Genomic DNA, 26,862 nt, shown 5'->3' with positions numbered 1-26,862 from the left:
CCTCCAAATCAGTCTGTTATTTGTCAAGACTCCAACATTATCATATCATATATTTCTATCGTCTAAAGCACTTTGTACTGTATCAATCCACTTATATCTTGGTCTTCCTCTGGGTCGTTTTCCTTCCAACCTGGCAGAGAACACTTGTTTTGCTAATCTTTCCTCGCCCATTCTGTTTAAGTGATCACACCACCTGAGATTAGTTTTGCTAACCCATTCCTGGATGCTGACAATGTCAAGTTCTTTCTTAATATAATCGTTTTTAATATGATGTTGCCATTGATGCATCTGTTCACTTCTCTAATCATTCTCAGGACTCTCATATCTGCAGTATCTAGTCTTTGGTCAAGTGTTTTACTTCTGACCCAGCTCTCAGATCCATGGTTTGAACACTTTCTTGTATACAGCTAATTTAGTGTTCCGACTAATTTCTCTCTTATTCCATATGAATTTATTCAATTGACTTCCTACATACCAGCATTGTTGATTCTGTTGTCTATTTCCATATTTAATTTACCATCTTCACTAAATATCGTGCCTAAGTAAATGAAATGTTTTACTTGTTCCACAGGTTCTCCATTCACAATGCAGTTGACATTTTCAACGTTTCTACCTATTTTCATTTTCTTTGTCTTTTTATTGCTGACCTTCATACTATATCTATTACAACAGTTATTCAATTTAGTCAAGGAATCGTGCAAACGTCTAGCTGATTTATTTAGAAGTATAACATCCTCCGCATAAAGCAAAAAGCTGACATTAACATCTCAAATGCTGATATCATGTTTAATACCACTTTCCTTCATAATGTGATCCATATAGATAATGAATAACAGTTGGGATAATGTACATCCTTGTCTCACACCAGATTTAACATTAAACCATTTTCCTGTACTTCCTTCAATTCTAACTGCTGACATACAACTCAAATAAAGACTAAGTATTGCTTGATATAATGCCCCATTGACACCACATAACTGTAGCATATTGAATAGCTTCTCTCTTGGCACCTTGTCATATGCCTTTTCCAGATTGACAAAACTTAAATATAGATCTGAGTTATATTCCCATGCTTTCTCAATTATTTGTTGTAAAGTGAAGATCTGATCCTGATAGCCTCTATTTGGCCCAAATCCGGCTTGTTCTTCACCAAGCTTTTCTTCCAAAATTCTTCTCAACCGTTTCTCAAGTATACTTGCATAAATCTTGCCAGGAACACTCAGTAGGGAAATACCTCTGTAATTCTCATATTCTGTTTTATTTCCCTTTTTATATATGAGTACTATGAGAGCTCTACTCCAATCATCTCGAATTCGTCCCTCTGTCCAGACCTTCTGAACTATTCTGAGCAGAAATCGAGGAAATTTGCAGTGCAACCACTGTAAAACTTTTATACCACCATACTTCAGCATTTCTGGTCGAATATCATCTATTCCTGCTGCCTTTCCACATTTCAAGACTTTGATGGCTTTTTTCTACTTCAAGTATGGATATGTATTCCTGACTGTATGTCTGTTGAGTGTTTTTTACCACTGTGTTATCACTGCTTGTTTCATTTAGCAATTTTTCAAAGTAATTACCCCATACTTCAAGGATATCTTTTTCTTCTGTTTTCATGTCACCTTTACCATCTCTAACTCCTTTTACAGCACTCTTTCATCCATTTCTAAGCCTCTTCAACAACCTCCAGAATATCTTACCACCTTCTTGATATTTATTTTCTATGTTCTTGAGAAAGCCTTTCCATGACTTTTGTTTAGCTAGTTTTACGCACTGTTTAGCTTTCTTACATTTGTCTCTGTATTCTCAAAGAGCACAAGCAGACTTATTTCCCAGGAACTTTTTATATGCTTTCTTCTTTTCCTTCACTGCCTCTTTAACTTCCTGTGTCTACCATGGAGTTCTGATTTTTCTATCCTTGTAGACAACCTCACCACATGCCTCTCTAGCTGAATCAATCAGGGTTTTCTTCAAGGCTTGCCACTGAATCTCCAAGGTTTGGTTCCTGTTCTCAAACTCTTTCATTTTTTCTTCAATAATCTTTGCGTATTTTAGTCTACAGTTCACATCTGAGAGGTTCGCTCTATAACTTTCTTACATGTTATTCTTTTCGACATGAAATTCAATTTTATCCTGCTCAGGACTAAATAGTGATCACTTCCATATAACATTTCAAATCAATATAACATAATATAACATTTCAAATCCTCTGTTCACTCTGGTGTCCTGCACCACAGAGAAACCCTCACTATAAACAATAACATAGTCAATGAGACTTTTCTTATTCCTTGCTTCTTCTCTCCATGTGAATTTGTGCATATTTTTATGTTGGAACATGGTGTTAGTAATAACCAGTTCATGTCCTGAGCAGAAATCCAACAGGTATTTGCTATTATTATTAGCTTTGCTCTTTTCTCCAAATTTTCTCAAAATATTTTTGTATGTCTGACAATCATTTCCTGCTCTGCTATTTAGATCCCCAACAAGGACCAAGTTTTCCTTTTTCATTGTGTCGGTTGCTTTCTTTAAAGCATCAAAAAATTCCTCCACTTCTACCTTAGTAGAACCTTCTGTGGGACAATAGGCACAAATAGGTTTCATTGTCCAATTCCTCATTCTGATATTTGCCCACATCACTCTACTTGAGACTGCCTGCTATTCAAAAAGATTAGCCTCGTATTTTGTGTTGAATACTATGGCTACTCTTTAGGAGACTTTAGGAGAAATAATAGCTTCATACTTCTTCCTTCACTTATTGTTTTGCTGTGCCTGTGTGCACGTGTCTTGTAATTAAGTTCTTGAAAATGGCAACGTGACATTGCTGAAATATAGAAATATATTAAAATTTATTTTAATGTATATCCTAGTACGTTGTAATTTCCTTAAATAATATAGTGAAAATGCATAACCAACGTCTAAGCCTTTCCACAAGAACTATGGCTACTCCTTCTTTTCCTTGATTGTCATTGCCTGAATATAACATTTTGTATTTATTGCTCAGAAAGATCTCACCAGTTTTTTTGTCTTTTTTGTTTCAGTCACCCCTATTATGTCGATCTGGTACATATCTAATTCCTCAGCTAGCTCCATTTCTTTGCCATTCAGGCTTCTTATGTTGATAGTACCGATCTTTAACTCTGGTGATGTTCAGTTGGGGTGTGCTTTCAGATTTGTTCCAGTAGCTGACTTTTCGCTGTTTTCGCCCTGGTTCCCTGCGAAAACAATGGGGGCCTTCGTTAACTGGGCGACGCCCCAGTCGGCATGAAATTTTGTCATGTTGTACCATCATTTTGTATATTGGTTTAAGCCAATAAGAATACAATTTCGTCGGCTAAATCCCAAATTGCCAGCCCATCCTTGTTCGTTCAGTATCCAGGTAGATACCCAACAGGGTGCACCACAAGAAGGTGAGGATTGGACATTAGGTCAGAAGCAATGGTCGGTTCTCCACATTCCTTTAAAGGCTATGTGGAGGTCTCAGTTATAGAGCTTTGACTCTTATCATCATCATCATCTTATTGTTGAATTTTTTTTTTTTCACTTGGTTATACTATAAATTAAAGATGCCAAGAAATTATATATTTTTGGTTTCATCCTTTATCTAAGTGTAAACAAACAGTTTGTGTGTGAGTAACTTCACGACTGGGCTACTTGTATATAGAGAGGCTAATGACCTTCACATCAATAGCCTTAATATCCCATAATGCAAAGCACATATCCTTTGATTTTTGCTTTTTTGGTGTTTGCTTACACTTGGATAAAGTTGAAACCAAGAATTTATAATTCCTTGGCATCTTTAATTTATAGTATAACCAAGTGAAAAAAAACTTTCATCATCTATCTCTAATCCAGAGTCAATAAAGATCAAAACTGGTCTGGGTAGTGGCCCATCCCATAATGCTAGTCATAATGGGATGGGCCATAATTACATCATCTTATTGACATATTGCTTAATAAGGTTGCACATCAATATCACCCAATTTGTTCTTCCAATACTAGTGACACATTCGGATATTGCCTCATTTAAATACTTGTTCAAAGCTTCCCATGGAGGAGGTGGAGAGGATCAAGAGGCAAGTGACCAAGATGATAGCAGGTCTATGGAATGAACCTTATGAGAACAGGTTGAAGATTTGTGGGTTGCAATAATTAGTTGATAGGCAGAAAAGGGGAGATATGATTGAGACATTGAAATTGCTAAAGGGTTTCTATAGGATTAATTCAGAGGATATTTTTGAGATCAGGACTGGTGGTGGGAGAACTAGGGGACACCTATGGAAGCTGGGCAAGAGTGTGGTTAGCAAGGGTGTTAGAGCTGGGTTCTTTCCTTTTAGAGTGGTAAATGAGTGGAATAAGCTGCCAGAGTCTGTTGTGGGTGCTATGACGGTGAGTGAGTTCAAGGCAAGGTATGATAGATACTGTGAGAATGTCGTATAGTTGTGTGGATATGATGTTTAAGGCCTCCCTCGATGAGTCTAAGGACTCCCTGGAGTCGCCCGTAATAATAATAATAATTATACTTGTAAGGATATATGCTTTGCATTCTGGGATGCAACTGATGTAAAGTCATTAGCCTCTATAAACAAGTAGCCCAGTCTTGAAGTTATTTCAAGCCCAAACTCTGTTTGCTTACATGTGGATAAAAGATGAAACCAAGAATAAATAATTTGTTGGCATCTTTAATTTATATCATCTTATTGACATCTTGCTTAATAAGGTTGCACATCAATATCGCCCAATTTGTTCTTCCAATACTAGTGACACATTCAGATATTGCCTCCTTTAAGTACTTGTTCAAAGCCTCCCATGGATTGCTGATATCCATCCCATTCAGTAACCAATACCATGGAGCCAAAAATAGTATTCTCCTGAGTTTGTCATAATTTTCTGCTTTGTAGTTCAGCATGTAACCTGTCCTAATTGGAATATGCATATAGTTAGCTGCTTCCCAGGATAGTATGATATATTCGCTCTCACCAGCTGGTGGTAAATCAGTCACATTCTTAAATGGGACCATTTTTGATGCTATGATCAAATCTTACTCTTTGACCTCAACTTCTCTCTTTCACATGCTGTTTGAAAGAGTTCTCTTGCAGCAGTTCAATAAATTCTCCTTTATTCTTATCTCTGCTACCAAATCAATGTTTGGATAAGTTGCTTATCAGGGTAATTTGTCAATGCATTTTATCATCCCCAGCATCTGAACCACACCAGGTCTGTGGTTCAGATGCTGGGGATGATAAAAACACCCCACCATATATTTATCCTGTTGGCCTCAACTTCACAATGGATAGCCTCTAACTCCTGCTACATGGGATATTATTACTATCATTCTTACATGAATTTGTACATTAACTGGACTCAAATCATCAGATATTAGTAGTATTCTCTTCTTCTCCCTCCTTCCACTTCTGTCCTTCCTAAAAAACACTACACCCTTTACACTTGATTTCAATTACTACATCTGACTCTGAGAGACAGGTTTAACTAATGCCAATAATCTTAGGCCAAAATGCATGCACCAAGGCAACAAACTCAACCTCTTTGTTCTCAACGTTCCTGGCATTTGTGTATAGACATAACAAGCTACTTCCTGGCCATTTTGTATATTTACATTTATAGTTTGTTTGTCCTGGTCAGGAAACTTGCTCTTTTCTGACCACAGATATATCACCCCACCCAAAGCATACATTTACACCCCTTCACCAGACTCTTAACCATGCTCAATGACCTCCATATCACTGTAACATTTGCATACCACAGCTGATCATGTGCATATATTCTCACCATTCCTCCTCCAGAGCATGGGCATGTTATTATGAAGCCCCTGTAGTTTTAAAATGGTGCTAAAAATTCATCAGAACAAAGCAGTGTTAAAAGAACAAGATAACACAGATATCAGAGATTTTTGTCCCAATGGGCAGAGGCATAGTAGCATTTCATAATGTAATTAAGGATAACTTGATGCTGGAAATATCTAGGTAAAAACAAATTATAAGACAATCAACCAGAGAAATAGAAAAGAAGAGAAATGATTAAAGAATCTCAGACAGGATAAGAAAAATGAGCTGAATAAGAAGAGGCAGGAAAGTGCTGAGGGTAAGATAACAATGAATAATGACAAGAACAATAAGGTAAGAAAAAAGAAGTAATATTGAACATGGTGATTTTGCTCATGAAATTTGAACTTGCTGATGGAGTCACTACTTTGAGCTTACTATGAGCAAAAATTAAAGATGTGACAAATGTAACCAAGAAAGAGAAGAGAAAAAGTAAAAGAGGTGGTATTGTTTTTGGAGCCAACAATTTAAGTAGTGATAAATACAGTATCACTTAAGTTATATTTGTGTGTGTGAACATAAATGATATTTATCAGCAAAAAAATACAAGTTACATACAGCTGATACACATATCCATTAGTAGTCCTTGAGAAGGAATTGGGATTAAGTGTAATTATGACTAAGGCAAATAAAATCATAAAGTCGGTATATATGTCAGTTATAATATATGTATTCTCTGTTTTGCAGGGACAATAACCAGAGTTTCCAAGAGTTCTCCTGTTATCTTCAATTGAGACTGGATAACTTGCCAGCAACAGAAAAGCCATTATAATAGGTCTCTCACTTTCTGCATGCAAGGAGCCTTTATAATTCAAACCCAGGTTCTACTAACTGAAAAACACAAGCTATGCACCTTTCTGACTGTATTATAGATCAGGCATGGCCAACTTCATTCTATACGAGGGCCAATATATGATGAGTGTAGCATCACGGGCCACACACTTTTAGACAGAACTTAAATAAAAATAAATTCTGCTTTTTTTTTTCAAGGCAATAGTTATATGTATTGAATTACTATATTTGTTAAATCATTTTACTACTGGGAGAACAATATAAAATACTTGACTGATTTAAAATAAGAAGTTCATCAAAGTCGATTTTCAATGATGATGACGATATTCATAACAAATCCTGAAGGCGGTCATTCTGTGTTGAGAATATAAATTGTTTCCGTCATCAGAAATAATGAATATAACTAGTATATCAATCAGAAAATCTGCAGTCGAAACTAATAGCTAAATTGATACATATAATTTAATATAGTTTTTATCCTGCCATGGGCTGCACAAAATCATGTTACAGGCCGCATGCGGCCCTGCTGTTGGCCACCTATGTTATAGATGATACCTTAAGGAGTAAGTTGGCAGTTGTATCTTTTTTTTAAGTGTTTTGCAACACTCAGCATGAATAATCATCCCCTGGAGATTTCAGAATGCAGGAATGTGTGCTCTTGCCCTGCCAAACTATTTGGCAGTTTTCGAAGCAGCATGTAGCAGATTCTTAATTGTGTAGCACAGTGCAGGTCAACAACTATACTCAACAATTCCATCAGATTTTCTATCAAAGAATACATCACTCATCATCATAAGAACAACTAATTTAGTGTTAGCAATATTTATTTAGTATTTAATACTTATCTAACATTTAGTGATATTAATAGTTTAGTAACATGACCACCTATTAAAAACCTGTCTACTTTTGGTCTTGTATTAAATCCAAAATTCATCCCAGATTAGTTTATTCAGTTTGCCAACTTTTTTTTTCCTGTAATTTTTTTTGTCAAATAATTTTGAAGAGGCCAGGTATGCTTAAGGGTCAGAGTTAGATAACTGGGAATAGACCACAACACAGCCTTTACGGAATGTGGAGAACCAACTGGAACTCTCACCTTAATGTCCAGTCTTGACCTTCAAATGATGCACCCTGTTAGTAGATATCTAGTAGATACTGAATGAACAATGATGGGCTACAAATTTTGGACTTAGCTGACTGCCAAATTGTATTCTGTACTGGTTTAAGCTGGAAACAAACATGAAGATATACACACAAAGAAATTGCATGCCACATGGGGACATTACTGGATAAGCAAGGACTCCATTGTTTTTATCAGAAAACCAGGGTGAAGAATGAAAAGTCAGCTGCTAAAAAAATCTCGACATCATAAGAAATTATTATTATTATTATTACCACTGGCTACTCCAGGAGTCATTAGACTCATCGAGGGAGGCCCTAAACATCACGTTCACACAGCTGTTCAACATTCTCACAGTATCTATCATACCTTGCCTTGAACTCGCTCACTGTCATAGCACCCACAACAGACTCTGGCAGCTTATTCCACTCATTTACCACTCTAAAAATAAAGAACCCAGCTCTAACACCCCTGCTAACCACGCTCTTGCCCAGCTTCCATGGGTGTCCCCTAGTTCTCCCACCACCAGTCCTGATCTCAAAAATATCATCTGAATTAATCCTATAGAATCCTTTTAGCAATTTGAATGTCTCAATCATATCTCCCCTTTTTCGCCTATCAACTAGTTTCTGCAACCCACAAATCTTCAACCTGTTCTCATATGGTGCATTCCATAGACCTGCTATCATCTTAGTCACTCGCCTCTGGATCCTCTCAACCTCCTCCCCATCAAGAAGGAACCGAGGTGACCAAATCTGGGCACAGTAGTCGAGATGAGGTCTTATCAGGGCTCGGTACAGAGGTACAATAACTTGTTTTTTTCTGCTCGTCAAGGTATTTTTCAACAACCAAGTGAGTTGATGAGCTGATTTAGCTACTTTCGCAATGTGTCCCCTAAACTTCATCTCCCTATCCACCAACACTCCCAAGTCCCTGGCCTCATCAATCTCTTGGAGTACAGTTCCACCAATGTGGTATACTGCTGCTAATCTTTTCACTCCGAAATGCATAACCTTACATTTTGTCACATTAAATTGACATCCATTCTCCTTAGTCCAGAACTCCAATCTATCTAAGTCATCTTGCAAGACTTTGACATCTTCTGCATTCACTATCGCCCTACCCAACTTTGCATCATCAGCGAACAAATGAACTGTCCCACTTAGACCATTCCCTATATCGTTAATGAACAGATTAAACAGCAATGAAGATGAAAACAGAAAATGAAAAGCAAATGAAGATTAAAGCAAGTAAGAGCCTGCTAATTAATAAATATAGAATGTTATATTCAGACAATAATGATCAAGGAAAGGAAGTAGTACAGATAGCATTCAACACCAAACATGAAGATAAATTTCTTGATTGGAAAGCAATTTCAAGTAGTTATATAGGCAACTTCAAAATGGGGAATTTTGAAGAAACCTGACAATAAAATCTATTTGTGCCAACAGTCTTACAGAAGGTTCGAATTAAGGAGAAAATGAAGGAATTTTAATTAGCAAAGGAAACTGACAAAGAAAATGGAAATAATTGGGAAAAATTTGAAGAAAAGAGTAAAGCTAATAATGATGGTAAGTGCTTGCTAAACTTCAATAGAGAACATGAACTAGTCATCATTAACATCATGTTTCAACATCATATGCACAAATCACTGAGGAGATATCAGAAAAAAAGAAGTCTTATCGGGAGTGTTATATTTGACTTATTGACTGCATTATCACTAATGATATTTTCAGAGTGCTTCAGGAAACAAGAGTATACAGGGGAATTTGAAACAGGAAGTGATTATCATTTAGCTTTAAGCAGAATAAAATTAATATCACATTGAAAATAATAATATTTAAGAATGTTTTAAAAAGAATTAAAACTGAGCAGCTTTGAGAAGTGAACTGTACTTAACTATACAAATATTATTCAAAACAAAATGAAAAAGTTTGAAAACAAGAACCAAACCTTAGTCTCAACAGCAAACTCTGAAGAAAACAATGGCTTATTGAGCTAGACAAGCATGAGCTTAAGCTGTTTGCAAGGATTAAAAACCCAACTCCATGGTGGACACAAGAAGCTAAAAAGAGAACAGATGCTAATGAAATAATTTAAAAATGAAAAGTACTGTAAAATGAATCTGAGATTATAAAGGTGATATCTTCAGTTTTTAGAAACCAAAGTTTTTAGAAACTTGTATGTCTCGAGTAATTACATTGAGAGATTATTAAAGGAGATAAGCAGTGACAGAAGTGTCGTGGAAAATATTCAAGAAAAATGAAATTAGAAGTACATATTAATACTTGAGGTAGAAAAGCTGTCAGAAATCTGAAATGTGGAAAGGCAGCTAAAGCAGATGATATTTGTCCAGAAATGATCAAACATGGAGGTATAAAAGTTGCACAGTAACTGCACTTGATAATTCATAAGGCTTGTTAATAATATCAAATTCCAGATGACTGGAGTAGAACTCTCATCAAACCCATCTGTAAAAAGAAAAATAAAACAGATAAACAGAATGAGTGAGAGAGAAAGTGATAAAATAAGCAGAGGGAGAGAAAGTGAGAATTAAGAATTTTACTGCTGAGTGTTCTATATATGACTGATGCAAGCATACTGAGGAAAAGGTAAAAAAAAAATTGTGAGGGGAAGGCATTTCAGGAAGAACAAACTGGATTTAGGCTGAACAGAGATTGTCAGAACTAGATTTCACTTTACAAATAAATAGTAGGCACCATCAACATAAGAAGTATGAATGGAAAACAAATGGAACTAACAGAAGAATTGGAAAAGTACTATAACCAATCCCATATTCTCCAATTTATGCAACAGTCTTCCATGCTGTATTCTGTCAAAAGCCTTAGAAAAATGCAAAAGTATCATACTGTATCATTCCCCTTGTCTAACTCAGTGGTAACATTATTATGGAATGTGAGCAAGATTTACTTTTCCTTAGTAAACCCATGCTGTTCATTGCAAAGTAGAGATTCTCTGTCAATCCATTTCTGGATGCAAGACTTAACCAACTTTTTCAAAATCTTCGTCACCACTTCTGAGAATCTGATCGATTGACAGCTGAATACATCGGTCTTTGCACCACCCTTGTGCAATGAGATTACCATACATTCTTTCCACTCGTGTGGAATCTTCCCTGTTCTGAGACTCAGATTAAACAGCTTGGTCAAAGGAATAGTCAGTTCAGCTGAATGATATTAGCTGAACTGACTATTCCTATTGCAGAATTCTTATTCAGTTTGTGCAACAGCTCTAGTACTTCCTCCTCATACACGAGTTGCCTCATATAGTGAAGAGGTAGCGGCCAGTTCGATGTTGCATGTACCAGGTTGATAGCTTTTAGCATAATGGCTACTCATTAGTTGAACAATCACTTCTGCATCAGTCATCCTGCATACCATCTGCATTCAGCAGAGTTATTCTTTCAAATTCATTCTTTTGTATTATTTGCAGTATAATGATAGAATTTTCATACTCAGACTTAGCTTTCTGTACAACCATCTGTCTTCACACTGGTTCAAAACATAAGAATATATAATGGATTTGAAAAATTAGGTGATCACCAATTAGTTTTGAGCAGAATGAAACTGAATATTATAAATAAAAGAAAAATGTGTAAGAAAGTCTTTAAAAAAATCGAAGCTGAGTAGCTTTCAGAGGTGAACTACAGACTCAAATACACAAATGTTATTATCAATCAATGTTTTTTCAGAAACCTGAAAAAACATTGATTGATTCAACCAGAGAAGCATGTACTGAGGTTGTCAGCAAGGATAGAAAAATTAGAACTCCACAGTGGACTCTGAAAGTTAAAGAGGCAGTCAAGGTAAAGAAGCAAGCATATTGGGATTGTCTAGCAAGTCTGGTAAAATATAGAATATAAATATCAGGAAATGGTAAAAAGTTCTCAAGGCTAATGAAAAAAAAACTTAGAAATGGAGGAAAGAGCTGTAAAAGGAATCAAAGATGATAAAGATGACATGAAAAGATATTCTAGATGTTTGGAGTGATTAATTTGAAAGACTGCTAAATGAAACAAGTGATAGCAAGGTGGTAGAAACATTCAAGAAGAATGCAATCAGGAGTACATATCGATACTAAAAGATAGAAAAAAGCCATCAAAAATCTGAAATATGTAAGGGCCATGGCACTGGTTTATTTAATGACATCTGTGCAATGTTGTCTACCCCAATATCTAGAGCTTGTAAGGGAGATTTTGTTCATAAACCAAAGTGTTGTATGGTAGTCTGATGAATACTGCACAGATCTCCCATGGACAAAAAAAAACAATTGGTCACGTAGGATGGTCTGGTAGGGATTTTATTTTGGAAACATATAGCAGAGACAGTCATTGGTGTTGAAGCAACAAGAATTTGGTTTAACATATGGACAAAGGATTGGTGAGGTTCAAAATCCTCCAGCTGCAATTCTTATGGCTTGATGATGGACAGGATCCAACAATCGAAGGGTACTCTCTGACAGAAGCATAGACTTAGGACTTCTAAGTTTCAATCTAATCAGTGCATAGTATAATTGGAGCAAGAACATCTATCAGCACCTAAAAGGTGGAAGATAGGTGTGAAGAATGTTCATTATTATGGCACTCATCTCGCAACTGTCTTAAGTGAGTGATGAAATTTAGTTTCTTGTCAAATATGAGCCCCAATAACTTAGGATCTAGTGCAAACAGGATAAAGTTTGTCCTAGTGTCAGTTCTGAGTCTGGACAAAGGACATGTTAATTTATATTCGTATCTACGTTGTTTCAATTCCCTAAGTTATTTAGAAATGCATAACCAACGTATAAGCCTATCTACGAGAAAGAACATGTCTGCAGCAAAAACATGCATAAACTGCCTTCTGCTAGGAAAATCTAAACCCATTTGCAAGCAACCACTTTTGAAAGATGATCAATGGCTTGCTGCAGCTGTCTTTCTATGACCCTCATAGAAATGACAGAAGATGGTAAATTCATCCACATAGAAAGAATTGCTTTCAGTTGGGAAAGTTGTTCTGTTATCCCATGGGCAAAAATTATCCTTGATGGCAAAACTGTGGCACTTAAAATGGAAACTTGTAAGACTCTCTTCTCTTGGGTATAATTGAGAGAGAGAGAGAGAGAGGATAGTTCTACTCAGACTGGAGGATTAAGTTGGATAAGAAGCTCTTGATGAAAAAGTAGGAGAATCCCTCTGAGATCAGAATTGTGTAGGTCTTTTAATATTATGAATCTCCAAGCAGTGTCATATGCTTTTTCCATATCAAGAAAACTGAACTAAGAACTCGTATTATAGGATGGTATCTGTAATGGATGCTTCCAGTTGGCCTAGATAATCAGTTGAGTGATGTCAGCAAAAGCCAAATTGTGTTCTGGAAAAAAAAAAAGAATGTTTCTCTCCAAAAAATATAAAACATGAGCAATAACCATTTTTTTTCCAGAATTATGCACAGGCAGCTGGTCAATAATTTATTGGCAATTTTGAATCCTTCCCTGGCTTAGGAAAGTGCAATATAATCATCTTTTGCTGAAAAAATGTTCTCACAGAAAATTCTGTTGAACAGGAACATGCACAGCCAACAATCTGTAGTAGATGGCAATAGATATTTCTTCATCTCATAATAGACGTTATCTGGTGTGACATCAGATGGGCAACATTTAAGCAGGGCAACTTTTAATTTTTTTTTGTGAATAGCCTGCTGTAATCATTCCCACCACCAGAAGAAAACAGAATGTTGTTTTTTCTGCCTTATACTTTTGAGCAAGGAACTCCTGGGGATAAGATGTTTAGGTCAGCAATTGTGCATCCGTTATGTTCAAGGATAAAAACTGGGCAGGTGGTATATCTGCCCATCATTTTCCAGATTGTACCTCAACTTCTTTGCTGTTGGTTGCTTTTGCTACAGAAGATATGTATTGGATCCAGGATTCCTTCTGGCTCTGATGACAGATGCATCTTGCCTCAGGCACATTTGAAAGTGGCGAGTTTTGCTATTGTGGGTTATCTGCAGAAGATACTTCAAGCTTTCTTCTGTGCTTCTGTAGCTGCTATGCAGTTGCATTTCACCACAGTTTGGGGAAAAGTGGCCAACTAGATGTTTTAGGAATTGCAGTTGTGACATCTTGTGTAATACACTATCATATGATTCACTAGGTTGCTAATAGGAGATGAGTTGGCCATTGCAAAACTGAATTCTACTAAGGAAGAGAAGGTGAACCACTCAGCTTGTTCGATTTTCCATAGTGATATCCATGATGTAGCACATGGTTGCTCGTGCAGAAAAGTGCATATCCCAAGGAAAATTATCACTTCCAAATAAGTTATCAGTATCCTACTTAAACGGCAGGAAAAGAGATAAGGTGAACAGATAGTTAAATTGATTGCAGGATGTTCGGGTAGGCATATGGAAGAAGGTGTTGCTTCCTGCGTTCTAAAGGGAGAGATTATTCCAGAATATGCTCAACAGTTCTTCTTTTACAATCTAATGTTAGTTTGGGCACCACTGCACAGAATGTTTGTGACCATTTAAGTTCTTCATTAAAAGTAAAAGGGATGGTTAATGCATAATCACTTAATTAAGTTCATAACTTCAAGAACGTTCATACTTGAAGGGTATGAACGTTCCATTATTTTTTAAATCAGTGGATTTTCATTTAAGGGAACCAATTTTGAAATATCATCAGAGGTGAGCCCACATCAATTTTTCTCTTTGATATGCTCTAAAGAGACAGCAAAATAAATCACACCATTCAGGGATGTGAAAAGGTGGGAACAAACATACTGTACATATTAAGATCCCTACTAATACTTTCTTCAGGAAGAAACACCATCTGATGTTTTTTGCCTTCTCAGCATAAGATTTACCACTGTCTCTTTGCCTCCTGGTATGGGATGCTCTGTTTGGTCTTTATTTCTTGAATCTCCTTTTCATCCTCCCATCATGGGAACAGTCTTTGTTCCCAGGATCATAACTGCCACATCAGACACAGAATGCAGAGCCACGACAGGCAGTTTGGAAATAACTGTACTTCTGACATTTAAACAAATGCAAAAAGTTCAGGGATGTAGAGCCTAACTAAGCAGTTAAGATATCATTCTTTCACAGAAGTTGGTGGTTTCGGCATGTTGAAAGTAATGAAGATGTTCCTGGAAGGAACCAGTGACATTCCCTAAGTATGAGTGTGCTCTTCATGGCAGTCACTCTTTTGTCTTTCATTTCAGAACAGATCATCAGAAACAATAAGGAAGTCACTCTGATATTACCCTTTGAGAACAGTTCAGTTTTGTGAGGAGTAACTATAATTGGCATTCCTCTAATGGACTGCATGAAGGAGTTAGCATGGTTGTGTCTGTGTTGTTGTTGTTTCTATAAGAATGTCCTCCTTGAACAAAGTATCTTAACTGATTTTGGAGATCCTGTTAATCCTTCCAAATCCCTCTGGTTGAAGAGGGTGACATTGCCATGCCAGCATCACACCAAGTCTTGAACTCTATCCACGGACCGTGAGGAAGGAGACTTATTGCAACGCCATTTATCCTTGCAGGCAATCTCACTAGCCGCGATCCTGGCCAAGCCATTTGACCAGTCCTGTCAAAGCAGAGAGACTAAAGTAGTGTGAGACTATCATGATCCATTCCCTTCCGGATATTCATGAGTTTCACTGCATGGCCAAGTGATTTGATCTCAGTAATGGTGCTTAGTCTAGCCATAAATACTGTTACAACTTGAACAGCATATAAACCTTTAATCTATCAGTAAATCATTTACAGCTTTCAGCACATACAAACCACGTGTATATAATGTGCATATAGTAGCAATCAATGTTTGAAATGTCCCCACTTCTGCCTTCACACATGTCCCAAGTCTGTGAAACCACATATCGATGGTGGCACACATAACATCCAATGGAAATGCTACCACTGCTCACTCCAAATCCACCTTCAGGTTAGCAATGCTGGGGTGTGGGTGTTGTTTCTTGCAGGCTACTCTCTCAAGCTCGGACCACAATTTTGAAGTCCAATGAATTCATATTGGGACCTCCAGACAGCCAATTGGATGGTGATATGTGGTCAGGTACATTTGCCTCCAACCATTGTTTTGTGGTCCTCGCCTTTGTCTGAGTGCCATACCAGAGGCTTCAGTACAGTGTCTCGATACACTTTGGCAGAGGTTTTGACCCCTTTCTCGAACAAATGTAACTTGAATACCCCCTTGATACATCGTCCTCCCACCCACACACACACCAAACCATCACTGATGTGAGGTGATGACCTCCTTGAATCCTGCATGCTACGGCATGTACTCTGTGATGATCTGAGACATATGCCAAATCATTTCAATAGTGAAAATCTTCTCATCTGTGAAGAGGATATCTTTGTGTCTGTTGGTCTGTTTGCATACTGCCAGAGAAGCGCCTTTGATTTTATCATCCTTTGCTGAATAAGTTGTGGTGTTAGGAAGTGTCCAGTAAAACAATGATAAGAGCTCACCCCAGGTCATCATTTAGTACACATGATATCGTTCTCTACAAAATGTTCATCTCTTTCAACATCACTTCTGTGTTCTCACAGGATCATGGTAGAGGAGTGCCTTGCCCTCACAAGCTGTTGCATCCTAACATAGCATGGTCGACCTGTTCTTTAGCAGTCAGATAATAATACACATTCTATATTATTATATATACAGAATGTGTATTTCTTACAAAATACACATTCTGTATCATTATAATGGTTAATAGTCCAATACACAAATATCCTACTAATCCAATACACAAACATCCAAGTTTTTTTCAGTGTGTTGAAAATTAACAGGTGGCTGTATTCCAACCTTGTGAAGTGCTATAATAGCTACATGGTTCTCATAATCTCCCCACTGCATGTTAATCTGTACAGCTAGACAACCCTCTCTACTGATAAATATGCAAATGTTGGCTGCACACAGCGCCACTAACAGAAACAGGCTCACTCAATTTTGTGGGGCAGTGTGGAAGTTGTAACAGTATTTATGGCAAGACTGTGTAGTCTGGAAAATAGGATAGTAAAAAAAAAAGACTCAGGAGTGAGAAGTAGAGCAAAGAATATGGAAAGAAAAACACAGAAAAAGAATCAGAATGAACAGATCCAGTACCATTACTGGGAGGTCTACTCCACCAGGAAGAGGTGCTTCATGTGAAGGGGTGGGGGGTTTCATGTCAAGATGAAAGTAAAAAGATTCAGAAGAAGCCTAAGATCTAGATGGATTGATGTAGTCAGAAGTATACTAGAAGAGCAAAATATAAGATTTGATAGTATTGGAGTGCTGACAAGTGGCAGACTAATTTGGAGGAAAACAGTCCAAGCGAGATTAGTAATGATGTATCATACATTCAATTACAGTATCTGTTATCCGTTGAAGGTGTATATATATATATATATGTTAAAGTTACCAAGCTATTTTAAACCTGGTTTTACTCCATTTCCCAAGTAAGCAAACAGACAAATAAGTCAATTTTGTGCCTGCACGTAATGCAAGTCTAGCTGACCCTGTAGGTAGTGCAAGACCAAGGTAACTCATGGTAAAAGAATAAGCTCTGATCACTAATCTTAATATTTACCCATAATGCAAAGCATCATACATCTCCTCCAGGAGATGTGCTTTGCATTATGGGTCTTGCACTACCTGCAGGGTCAGCTAGACTTGCATTATGTGCAGGCACAAACTTGACTTATTTGTCTGTTTGCTTACTTGGGAAATGGAGTAAAACTAGGTTTAAAATAACTTGATAACTTTAACATTTATTATACCCAAGGTAAAATACTTTCTACATTTATATCTCATCCTGAGATTTTTATTTAGTAAGGTTAAAACACCTTATGGTAACTTGTTCTGGTAAAATACTTATGAGCTCTGTATTACTAAAATCTATTTCTAGCCTAGCTCCCACTGATGAGACCTCTTTCAGCAGCCCCGAGAGAAAGCTCCATGTTCCAGTCCTTCTTCAAACCTGTTCCAGCGGATTCCAGCAACAGTTTAGGAGAACCGAAAAGAGAGCTCCAATTGAAGTCCTGCCTTGGTAAGATTCCTTTGTTCTTTTTGTGTTTTTTTTTTTTTTAGGCCTATACACGGCATTCCGCTATTTTATAGGAATAGACTATCCTTGGAAAGTCTTCTTCCTTTCTTTCGTTAAATAATGTCTTCGGTTTTACCGAGGGTAAGAACCCTCGGGTTCGAAATAGATACAGAGATCGAGAAGCGGACGTTTGCTAGAACCATTATTGATAAAGTAGGGGCAGACAAAATTTCCGGTTTTACACCTTATGGGTGTGGAAGATTTCAGGTTGTTTGCACGGATGTTGCAACAGGGGAGAAACTGCTGAATGGAGTAGAATGCAAAGGGAAACTTTATCATCCTTTTGTGGTGGGAAGCGTTTCCAAAACAGTTAAAATTGATCGATTCCCGCTCAAATATTTAGAAGAAGACAGGGATGTAATAGTAAAAGTCTTCTCGAAATGGGGAGCCGTCCGGGATATAAAAATTGGCATGGATGCTGATTTTCCTCAGTGGAAGTCAGGAGAAGTTTCGTTCTCGATCATGATGAAGGCAGAAATCCCAAACTTTGTCGTGATTGGGTCAGCCAGGGTAATGGTCGGTTACCCGGGCGTAAAAAGACAGTGCTTTCGGTGCGGATCACTGGAACACTTAGGCACGGACTGCCCCAAGAACAAGTGCAGGAACTGCATGGGGGCAGGACATGCGCTAGCCCAGTGTGAAGCACCCTGTCTGAAATGCAAGGATACTACCCACAAAGTCAACGTTTGTCCTAGCAGGACACACGCCGAGAGAATAGGAGGCGCCATTTCGCCAATCCCAGCAAATATTTCAACCAAGAGTTCAGAGCTTACAAGTCATGACTACCTGATTGCAGATAAGACAGTGGCAGAAACTACCACTATAGATCCTGATGTTTTCCCAGCACTTACAACCCCAGTTATGGTGATAACAAATGACAAAATTCAACCACCTACTGGCAACAAGACAGAAGGAAAAACAGAGAAAAAAGAAAAATGAAATGCTAGAAAAATCATCGAAACCGAGGATGAAATGGAAACGGAGACTAACACCGATGCCACCAAACGACCTATCACACCAGAAGAAGAAAATAAAAGAACCAAACCAAATTATGACAGCCCAGCAGAAACGTCAAGTTCAGAGGAGGAGGAAGAAAAAGGAAATAAAACAGACACCCATTTAGAAACAGATGAATAGGAACAAAGAGACGATCTAAGACCCATAGGAGAATTCCACAATCCTGGAAAAAAATCTCATAGAGGAATTCCAGGCAAAGCTGAAACAAAGGCAATATCAGAACCGACAAAGTTCCCTCACGCAAAGGCCAACGCACCTATATTGCATCTGTTAAAGGACTTCCCCGAGGAGGAGGCGACACTACAAACAGCAATAGAAACATTCGGAGACATTCAACTGATAATCACAGGACAAAATGGGCCAAGAGTCGTCAGTGCAGAATGGAACGACGTGTTTGTAGATAATATAGATGAAATCACTCCTGAAGAGATCAGTGATTTTATCGATGCAGAGGACGACGTGGGACTAGCACTGCACAGAGGCCTCTACATGCTAAACCACGTCTGTGGAGACAAATTAGCAGATCTCATCATTAAAACCCACAACAATAGACAGAAGGAGGATTTAAACCTCGCCTAACAAGTCAGTCGACTCCTAGTATCGATCTGCCAGGGAAGGGGAAAAAAAAAAAAAAAAAAAAAAAAAAAAAAAAAAAAAAAACCCTTTCCTTTAAGTTTTGTTTCGTTTAAAATTTGTCCACACAGGAGGGAGTATCCTGAGAACCTGGGCTGTAAAGGCTTACACCGAGGCGGTGCAGCTCCCTGTGGGTTGCATCACCCAGGCCAGGCTTTTCCCCCACTCTCCTCAGTTTAAATTGGTCTTTCATGTCACCCAGTTGTTGTTGTTGTTTTTTTTGTTCTGTCTTTGCTATTAGTGATATGTAACTTCTTGTCCTTTCTCAGTTCTTCTTTTTAAGTGTCCTCTTTCATTTGTTTTTCACTCCTTTTGCCAGCCAGACATCTGAAGAGATGACTGACTGTCGAGAGCTGAAAAGAACGGATGGAGGGAGGAAATGTCAGAGATCTGCTTGGCGATGACTCTTGAGTGTGGCCAAGTAGATCGACTGAGGCCTCTTTTAACTACCTACTACTATCAACTCTATCTTTTCTACTCCTCTCTTACTATCAAAGCTGGCTCTCAGCACAACTTTTTGACTCTAAAGAGGCCAATGATGATGAGATATGAACTCCCATTCTACCTCAATAAAGGTTGAAACCGGTCTGGGTATTGGCCCCTTGATTTTAATGCAAAGCATTATACATCTTCTCCAGGAGATGTGCTTTGCATTATGGGTAAATATTATGATTAGTGATCAGAGCTTGTTCTACTTTTACCATGAGTTACCTTGGTCTTGCACTACCTGCAGGGTCAGCTAGACTTGCATTACGTGCAAGCGCAAACTTGACTTATTTGTCTGTTTGCTTACTTGGGAAATGGAGTAAAACCAGGTTTAAAATAACTTGGTAACTTTAACATTTATTATACCCAAGGTAAAATACTTTCTATATATATATATATATATATATATATATATATATATATATATATCAGGAATGTGATAATGATAATTTCTGTACTTTGTTTGTTGCTTTCAGAAAAGTAATCTACATTTGTTTTCTAACAAATGTCATTCCATCAATTTTATCTCAGTCTCTGCCAAATTCATTGCATCTGTAATTTTTTTTTTTTTCAATAAATTTGAAGAGACAATGGCAAAATATGGCAGCAAATCACAGGAATCCATCCATTCAGAGGACTTCCTCCCCGATAAACACCAACAATGAACAACAAACAAGGGAGACAAGGCGCGACCAACCACCGACAAGCAAGAACCAAGAACCATGTGATTAACCTATCAAGCCACACCCTGAACAACGACGAACTTACGCTACTGAATAAAGGACTGAACTACGCAATAGCACCTAAAAAGGTAAACAAATTGGATTTTATCTACCACACTGAAAGAGGCATCTATAGATAGATACCTAACAATATAGCAGATAAAATAGTTTTCTTGGTGTTCAGGACTAGAAACTAGTCCTGAACACTAAGAAAACCATACAGAACAACCTCACAAAAACAGAATTGGTAGCAATTAAATCATTAAAAGCCAAACAAAACATAATAATAACGAAAGCGGATAAAGGCAATGCCACTATTGTCCTTGACAGGTCAACATACGTATTCATATGTATGTTGACCTGTCAACATACAGGTCAACATACGTACTTCAAATGAATCAACTAGTAGCCGATAACAACACATATAAAATGGTAAATTATAACCCAACAAAAAGGATAAAACAGAGAAACTACTCAAGTCCATCACTTCTTGGCCACCAGACACAGTTAAAAAACTTAAGCCCCACTACGCCCCCCTCCCAGAATATATGGTGTTCCAAAAATACACAAACAAAATGTGCCCCTTCGACCAATCGTGGAAGGAATAGACAGTCCCAATTACCACTTAGCCAAGAAATTAGCGGCAACACTCGAGGAGTTGGTAGGTCATTCCCCCTCCTACATAAAAAACACACAACACTTTATAAACAAAATTAAAAGCATAACACTCAACAAAGATGACTTATTAGTCAGTTTCGAGGTTTCTGCCCTTTTCACTAATGTCCCCATCAATGACACAATTCTCCTACTACAGAACAAATTTCCACCCGACATTACGGCCCTCTTTGCCCACGTACTACAGTCCAGTTACTTCGTGTGGCAAAACAAGTTCTACCTACAAGGTACAGCCATGGGCCCACCACTATCCCCCCCCCCCAATCGCTAACTTCTACATGAAAACCTTTGAGCAAGGGGCTCTTGATTCCACCATGCTAAGACCGACAGTCAGGCTTAGATACGTTGATGACGTGTTCACGATCTGGTCGTACGGGCGACAAACGCTAAACACATTCCTTAGCCACCTAAACAAACAACACGAACGCATACAATTTACCATCGAAATCGAAAACCAAAATTCGCTCCGGTTCCTAGACACACTAGTCACACATCCTCCTTCAGGCAGTCTATCCTTCACGGTCTACCGAAAACTGACACACACTGGCCAATATACATACATGCTAATTCACACCACCATCCATCACAAAAATATGGAGTCATTAACACCCTTAAAAACACAGCTACAACAATCTGCTCTAACCAGCAAACCCTGAAACAAGAACTAAAAATCATCAGCGACACATTCATAAATAATGGCTATAACAAAAATACCATTAATAAAATACTCCATAAAACTACAACAAAAATGAATCTAGATTAGAGTAAAACCATAGCCATCCCACACATTAAAGGGTTATCGGAAAAAATCAACAGAATCCTACAGCATTATAACCTCAATGCCACCTTTAAACCAAACCACCCACTAAACTTAAAACCATATTCAACTCCTCTAAGGATCCTCTCCTCCCATTAGCACATCCTGGAGTCTATTGCATCCGCTGCACCTATAACTTACCGTACATTGGTGAAACAAGACGGACAATCCCTATACGCAAGAAAGAACACATTAGACACATTAAATATAACCATTATGGTGAAGCAGGCACTCAACACCTTACACCAAATCAACTGGAAAAGCACCTGCTCTTTACACCGCACAAAAACCTAGTATGAAAGGAAATTTAAGGAAGCCTGCGGAATCCTGATAAACCACCCAAATATCAACAACAAAGATGGCATGAAAAGTTCAAGGATCTGGATGGCACGCATTCAGCCTACCTAATATATAAGATCCAACATAAGTCAGGACTCTAGCCAATCATCAGCTAGTATTAGAAACCATTCCATACCAGCTGGCTGGAATGTGTACATGATGTTAATATATATAGATAGATACTTGTTGTTGTGCCCAATGTATTTCTACAACCAACAGATAACACTCATAATAGGACTCAATTTTTCACCAGAGGTCAGGCCAACAATTGCTGTAGCAGTTGGTCAGTGTCTTTAACAAACCAGTTTGATTGTGGTGTAGCTTGTTTTCTGTGTATAGTTGTATGCTCCAGAAGATGACCTTGACATAAAGGTCGAAACGTCGAATGTAGATTTTAGTTATATTAAACTAAAGTTTTTTATTCAAACATGGTAGTTGTCTCCATAATTTTCAAAAATGCATTGAAGAGGTCTTGTTTCTGAGAGTTGTAGTACTATTTTATCTGAATCTTAATTTGCAACAACAAGATTAACCATCTCAGCTACCTAAATGACAATTTGAATTGTTAAAAAATACCAAGCAATTTTTAAACCTGGTTTTACTCCATTTCCCAAGTAAGCAAACAGACAAACAAGTCAAGTTTGCACCTGCAAGTGATGCAAGTCTAGCTGATCCTACAGGTAGTGTAAGACCAAGGCAACTCGTGGTAAAGGTAGCATAAGCTCTGATCACTAATCTTAGTGCAAGCTTTACCACCTTATGCCACCTTTACCACGAGTTGCCTTGGTCTTGCACTACCTGTAGGATCAGCTAGACTTTCATCACTTGCAGGGCCAAACTTGACTTGTTTGTCTGTTTGCTTACTTGGGAAATGGAGTAAAACCAGGTTTAAAAATTGCTTGGTATTTTTTAACATTTATTATACCCAAGGTAAAATTCTTTGACAATTTGAATTATTTCCATCATGTGATGGACAATGGAAGCACCTGTGCATTCATGAGATCTGATTGTACAAGACACATGATGCTAATCCTAGAATCTCTCTTTCAACCTTCTCTAGCTAAATATATCTACTTCTCTTTTTTTTTTTTTTTAATTCTGACATATTTAGACATTTAGCTTTAAATATTTGATTTTCTGCAACCCAATTACACAAATAGCAAGGTCATTTGGAAGAATTTAATGTTTAAAACTCAAATTACTTTTCTTTTCTGGTCACTGGCCAAACTGAAGGACATGCTGAAATTTTAGCTATTAGCAATCATCTAATGCAAACTGTTTCACTTACCTACCAGAATGTCCAATATTTTCTTATGCACTTTTTCCTTATGTGTATACTGTGAAAGTCACTTCTCTCTTGGCTAGAGCTGGATTTAAGGTTGTTGCAGCCTCTAAACTGTAACTTTTAAAACAATAAATTTTAGATAATCTATACTGAGGTAGAGGCTGCTTTAACATGAGGCTCTAAGCTGTAGGTTGTATAGCTTATGCATAAATTTGGCCCTGCTCTTGGCAGATAAAGCCATGACCTCCTCTGGATTTTCTATTCTATGAATGTACTTCATTTAGCTATTCTCAGCCTCATGTTCTTTTATTACTACAATGGTGTCAAATGAGATGATCTGTGATTTCTACACTTCTTTGCCACAGTCTAATGCTTATGTGACCCAAATATTTCACCTGACCAAATAAATTGAAATATTTCTTGCTAGAATGAGAGTCATTATCTCTAGTTCACTAAATATCTCCAAGATGTGTCGAATATGGCATAGCAAGTGGCTGAAAACAACTCCATCCCAGAGCTTGGAACACTTCCAAAAAATAGCAACATATCCAAATATGATTTTGAAAGATTTAAGGCAGAAAACTTGCTTTAATTGCAAATGGAAATCATTCTTGCTGAAAAGGACTTTTGCTCTGCCATGCTTAAGCATGGCAGAGCAAAACCCCACCCTTTCTCTCTCTCTCTCGCTCATGCATTGCACAATTATGAAGATACCAAGAACAGCTCAATGTATGCTGCCTCTTGTGGTATTTTAGCAGAAATATATCAGAAGAATTCAGAATGAATTCTGGATACCAATGCCTTCTGTGCTTTTCCTCACAAGTGTGTAAACCTTGTACCTCAGAAATGACACCCATCTTATATCTTCTTTAAAGGCTTTTATATTCATTCAAAATTTACTTTACAACATTTAAGAGAGCTTATTCCAGAAAGGAAGATAAAAGCTGGCCAATACTGTTCATCATCCTCAACTAAATTCTCCCCAAAATGATGGAAAGGGTCATTAATGACACCAATACACATTCCTTGACACTCATTACATAGCTGATCACCTGGCCAACCTTAACCACCTTTGGGAATAAGCCATGGAAAACTTTGGAGAAACTTGTAATCACCACTCTTGAAATTTTAAAGGTATTTGATGGGTATGGCATAGAGGTATTTTATCTTATAATCTGCCTTCAAGACAATATGCTATGTGCCATGGTGGATAACTTTTTCTTCTCTTCATATTTCTTCACCAGTGCTGAAGTATCCCAAGGGTCTGTATGTTTACTTAAGCTCTTCCTTCTATATGCAAATGACTTCCTCTCACTGACCTCAAATCTCATCCATAGCTTTACTAATAACAATACACTCCATACATTATTCATTCCCCTTCGTTTGATAATCCTTGTGCAAAATATTCGAATATGTTATCTAATATGTTAAAATTTCCTTTCCATCCTCTACCGAGGAGGGCAACCTCACCAACTTTAACATTACTGTAGCATAACTCTTCATCCGTTCTTGCAAAGGTGGGATCTCATTTGATATATTTCTCTTTTTTTTCCCAGAAATACTTCTGAAATATTTTTGACTTATACTTCTAGCCTTTCTGGACTTTCTCCACTTCCCCCTTGGCCTACAGAGAAATTACAGTCATTTTCTGCTTATGACATTACTTCTCACCAATATAACTTACAACACTATGTACATTTCAAATCTGCTCAATTTTAGAATACTCTTCTCACATTTTGAGTGATGCACCAAATATCTCTCTAAATATGCTTCATACTATTCTAAGGCAATCCAGTTAATATATAATGGCTTCCTCCCATCCAATCACTTTTGTCATAGGTGTGTTTCTGCTTTATGATTTTACAAGTATCAGAACTATTCTGCTGGACTGGCTTCCAATATTTCTCCTCTTTCTTATAAGTCAGGTCATAAAAAACACATGAGCAGCTGCTTGTCAATATCCAATTAAGCCCATTAAATCAAATTCGCAGGACCAACTTCTAATCCTACTCTTTCGTTCTATCCACTCTGTCTTCTGCAACAACCTTTTCCGCCTCGTGTTTTTCTCAATAACTACAACATCCAGCTGTTCAAGATCATCAACAGGAGATCATGTTTTTCTTTTTTAATTGTTTGTCTGCATAGAGTACTGTGATATACCGTTTACATCCTCTCAATGTGTGAGGCTAATATTAGGGGGGAAAAAAGCATATGATCAAATATGAACATTCATTCAAGAAGAGTTACAAGGCAATCTAAAAAGCATTACAATAATATAACCTTTTCAACTCGGAGTTTACAGATCAAAGTAAAACTTTTAAAATGCCATCTTCATTATAAAGACTGTTTCATTCCAAGAACATTCATTAGTACTGTATCAATTTAAAATGTGCCCAAAATCTAGATACTATGTAAATCATAAAATTCAAGATAATAAAATACAATAGAAATGTTTAGTGGATAGCAGAGACAAAAAACGAAAGTAGAGGATCTGGTAGACATCTCAACATAGCGGAGTCCTTTAAGTCAAAACAGTTCTTGTACATTTTACATCAAAAGGCTTGCAGAAGATCTTTCAGTATTTTGTATTCAATAGCAAACAACATTATTGGCAGTAACTAGTCAAGTACAATGTGATGTTTGTTAAACCTGAAAAAAAAAAGGAACGTTTGGTCTCCAGAGTTAGGCTTACTACTTAGCTTTCATGTACCTACTAGACAGAGATTTAAATTTACTCAACTTTTTGAGCAAGGATGTCATTTAAAAAAAGTTACAAAGCAGACTAGAAATACTTTCTCAAAATCAAACAATAACTAGTAGCATATGATCATTTCACCTACCCTGCTTTCCTCATCTGGACTGATCTCTTTGCTTGCAGGTGACTGGTCCCATTTTATATCATCTAACTTTATATGTATAGAATCTTTATCTCTGGATCGTACTGAACCATATCCAATATCCTTAAAAAAATATAATAAAAAAAGCAACTTCCACATCGGTATAATATGTAAAATTTTTCTATACATGCA

At 37.3% G+C, this 26,862-nt stretch overlaps 1 protein-coding gene across 3 annotated transcripts in view; it reads right to left on the bottom strand.

Moving 5' to 3' along the window:
* The window catches only part of didum (dilute class unconventional myosin), a 696,374-nt gene that overhangs the window by 267,976 nt on the left and 401,536 nt on the right, over positions 1 to 26,862 (bottom strand). For all 3 annotated transcript variants that reach the window (XM_090402302.1, XM_090402303.1, XM_090402304.1), the window contains one exon: positions 26,674 to 26,793. In XM_090402302.1, the coding sequence (XP_090258428.1) occupies positions 26,674 to 26,793 (120 nt within the window). The remainder of the gene's footprint in view (positions 1 to 26,673; positions 26,794 to 26,862) is intronic.

This window comes from Typopeltis vanoorti, chromosome 13, assembly GCF_054136105.1.
Source record: "Typopeltis vanoorti isolate ZY-2024b chromosome 13, IOZ_Tvanoo_1.0, whole genome shotgun sequence".
Taxonomy (NCBI): Eukaryota; Metazoa; Arthropoda; class Arachnida; order Uropygi; family Thelyphonidae; genus Typopeltis; species Typopeltis vanoorti.
The sequence above is the reverse complement of the archived record's forward strand: the minus strand, read 5'-3'. Positions and strand labels throughout refer to the sequence as shown.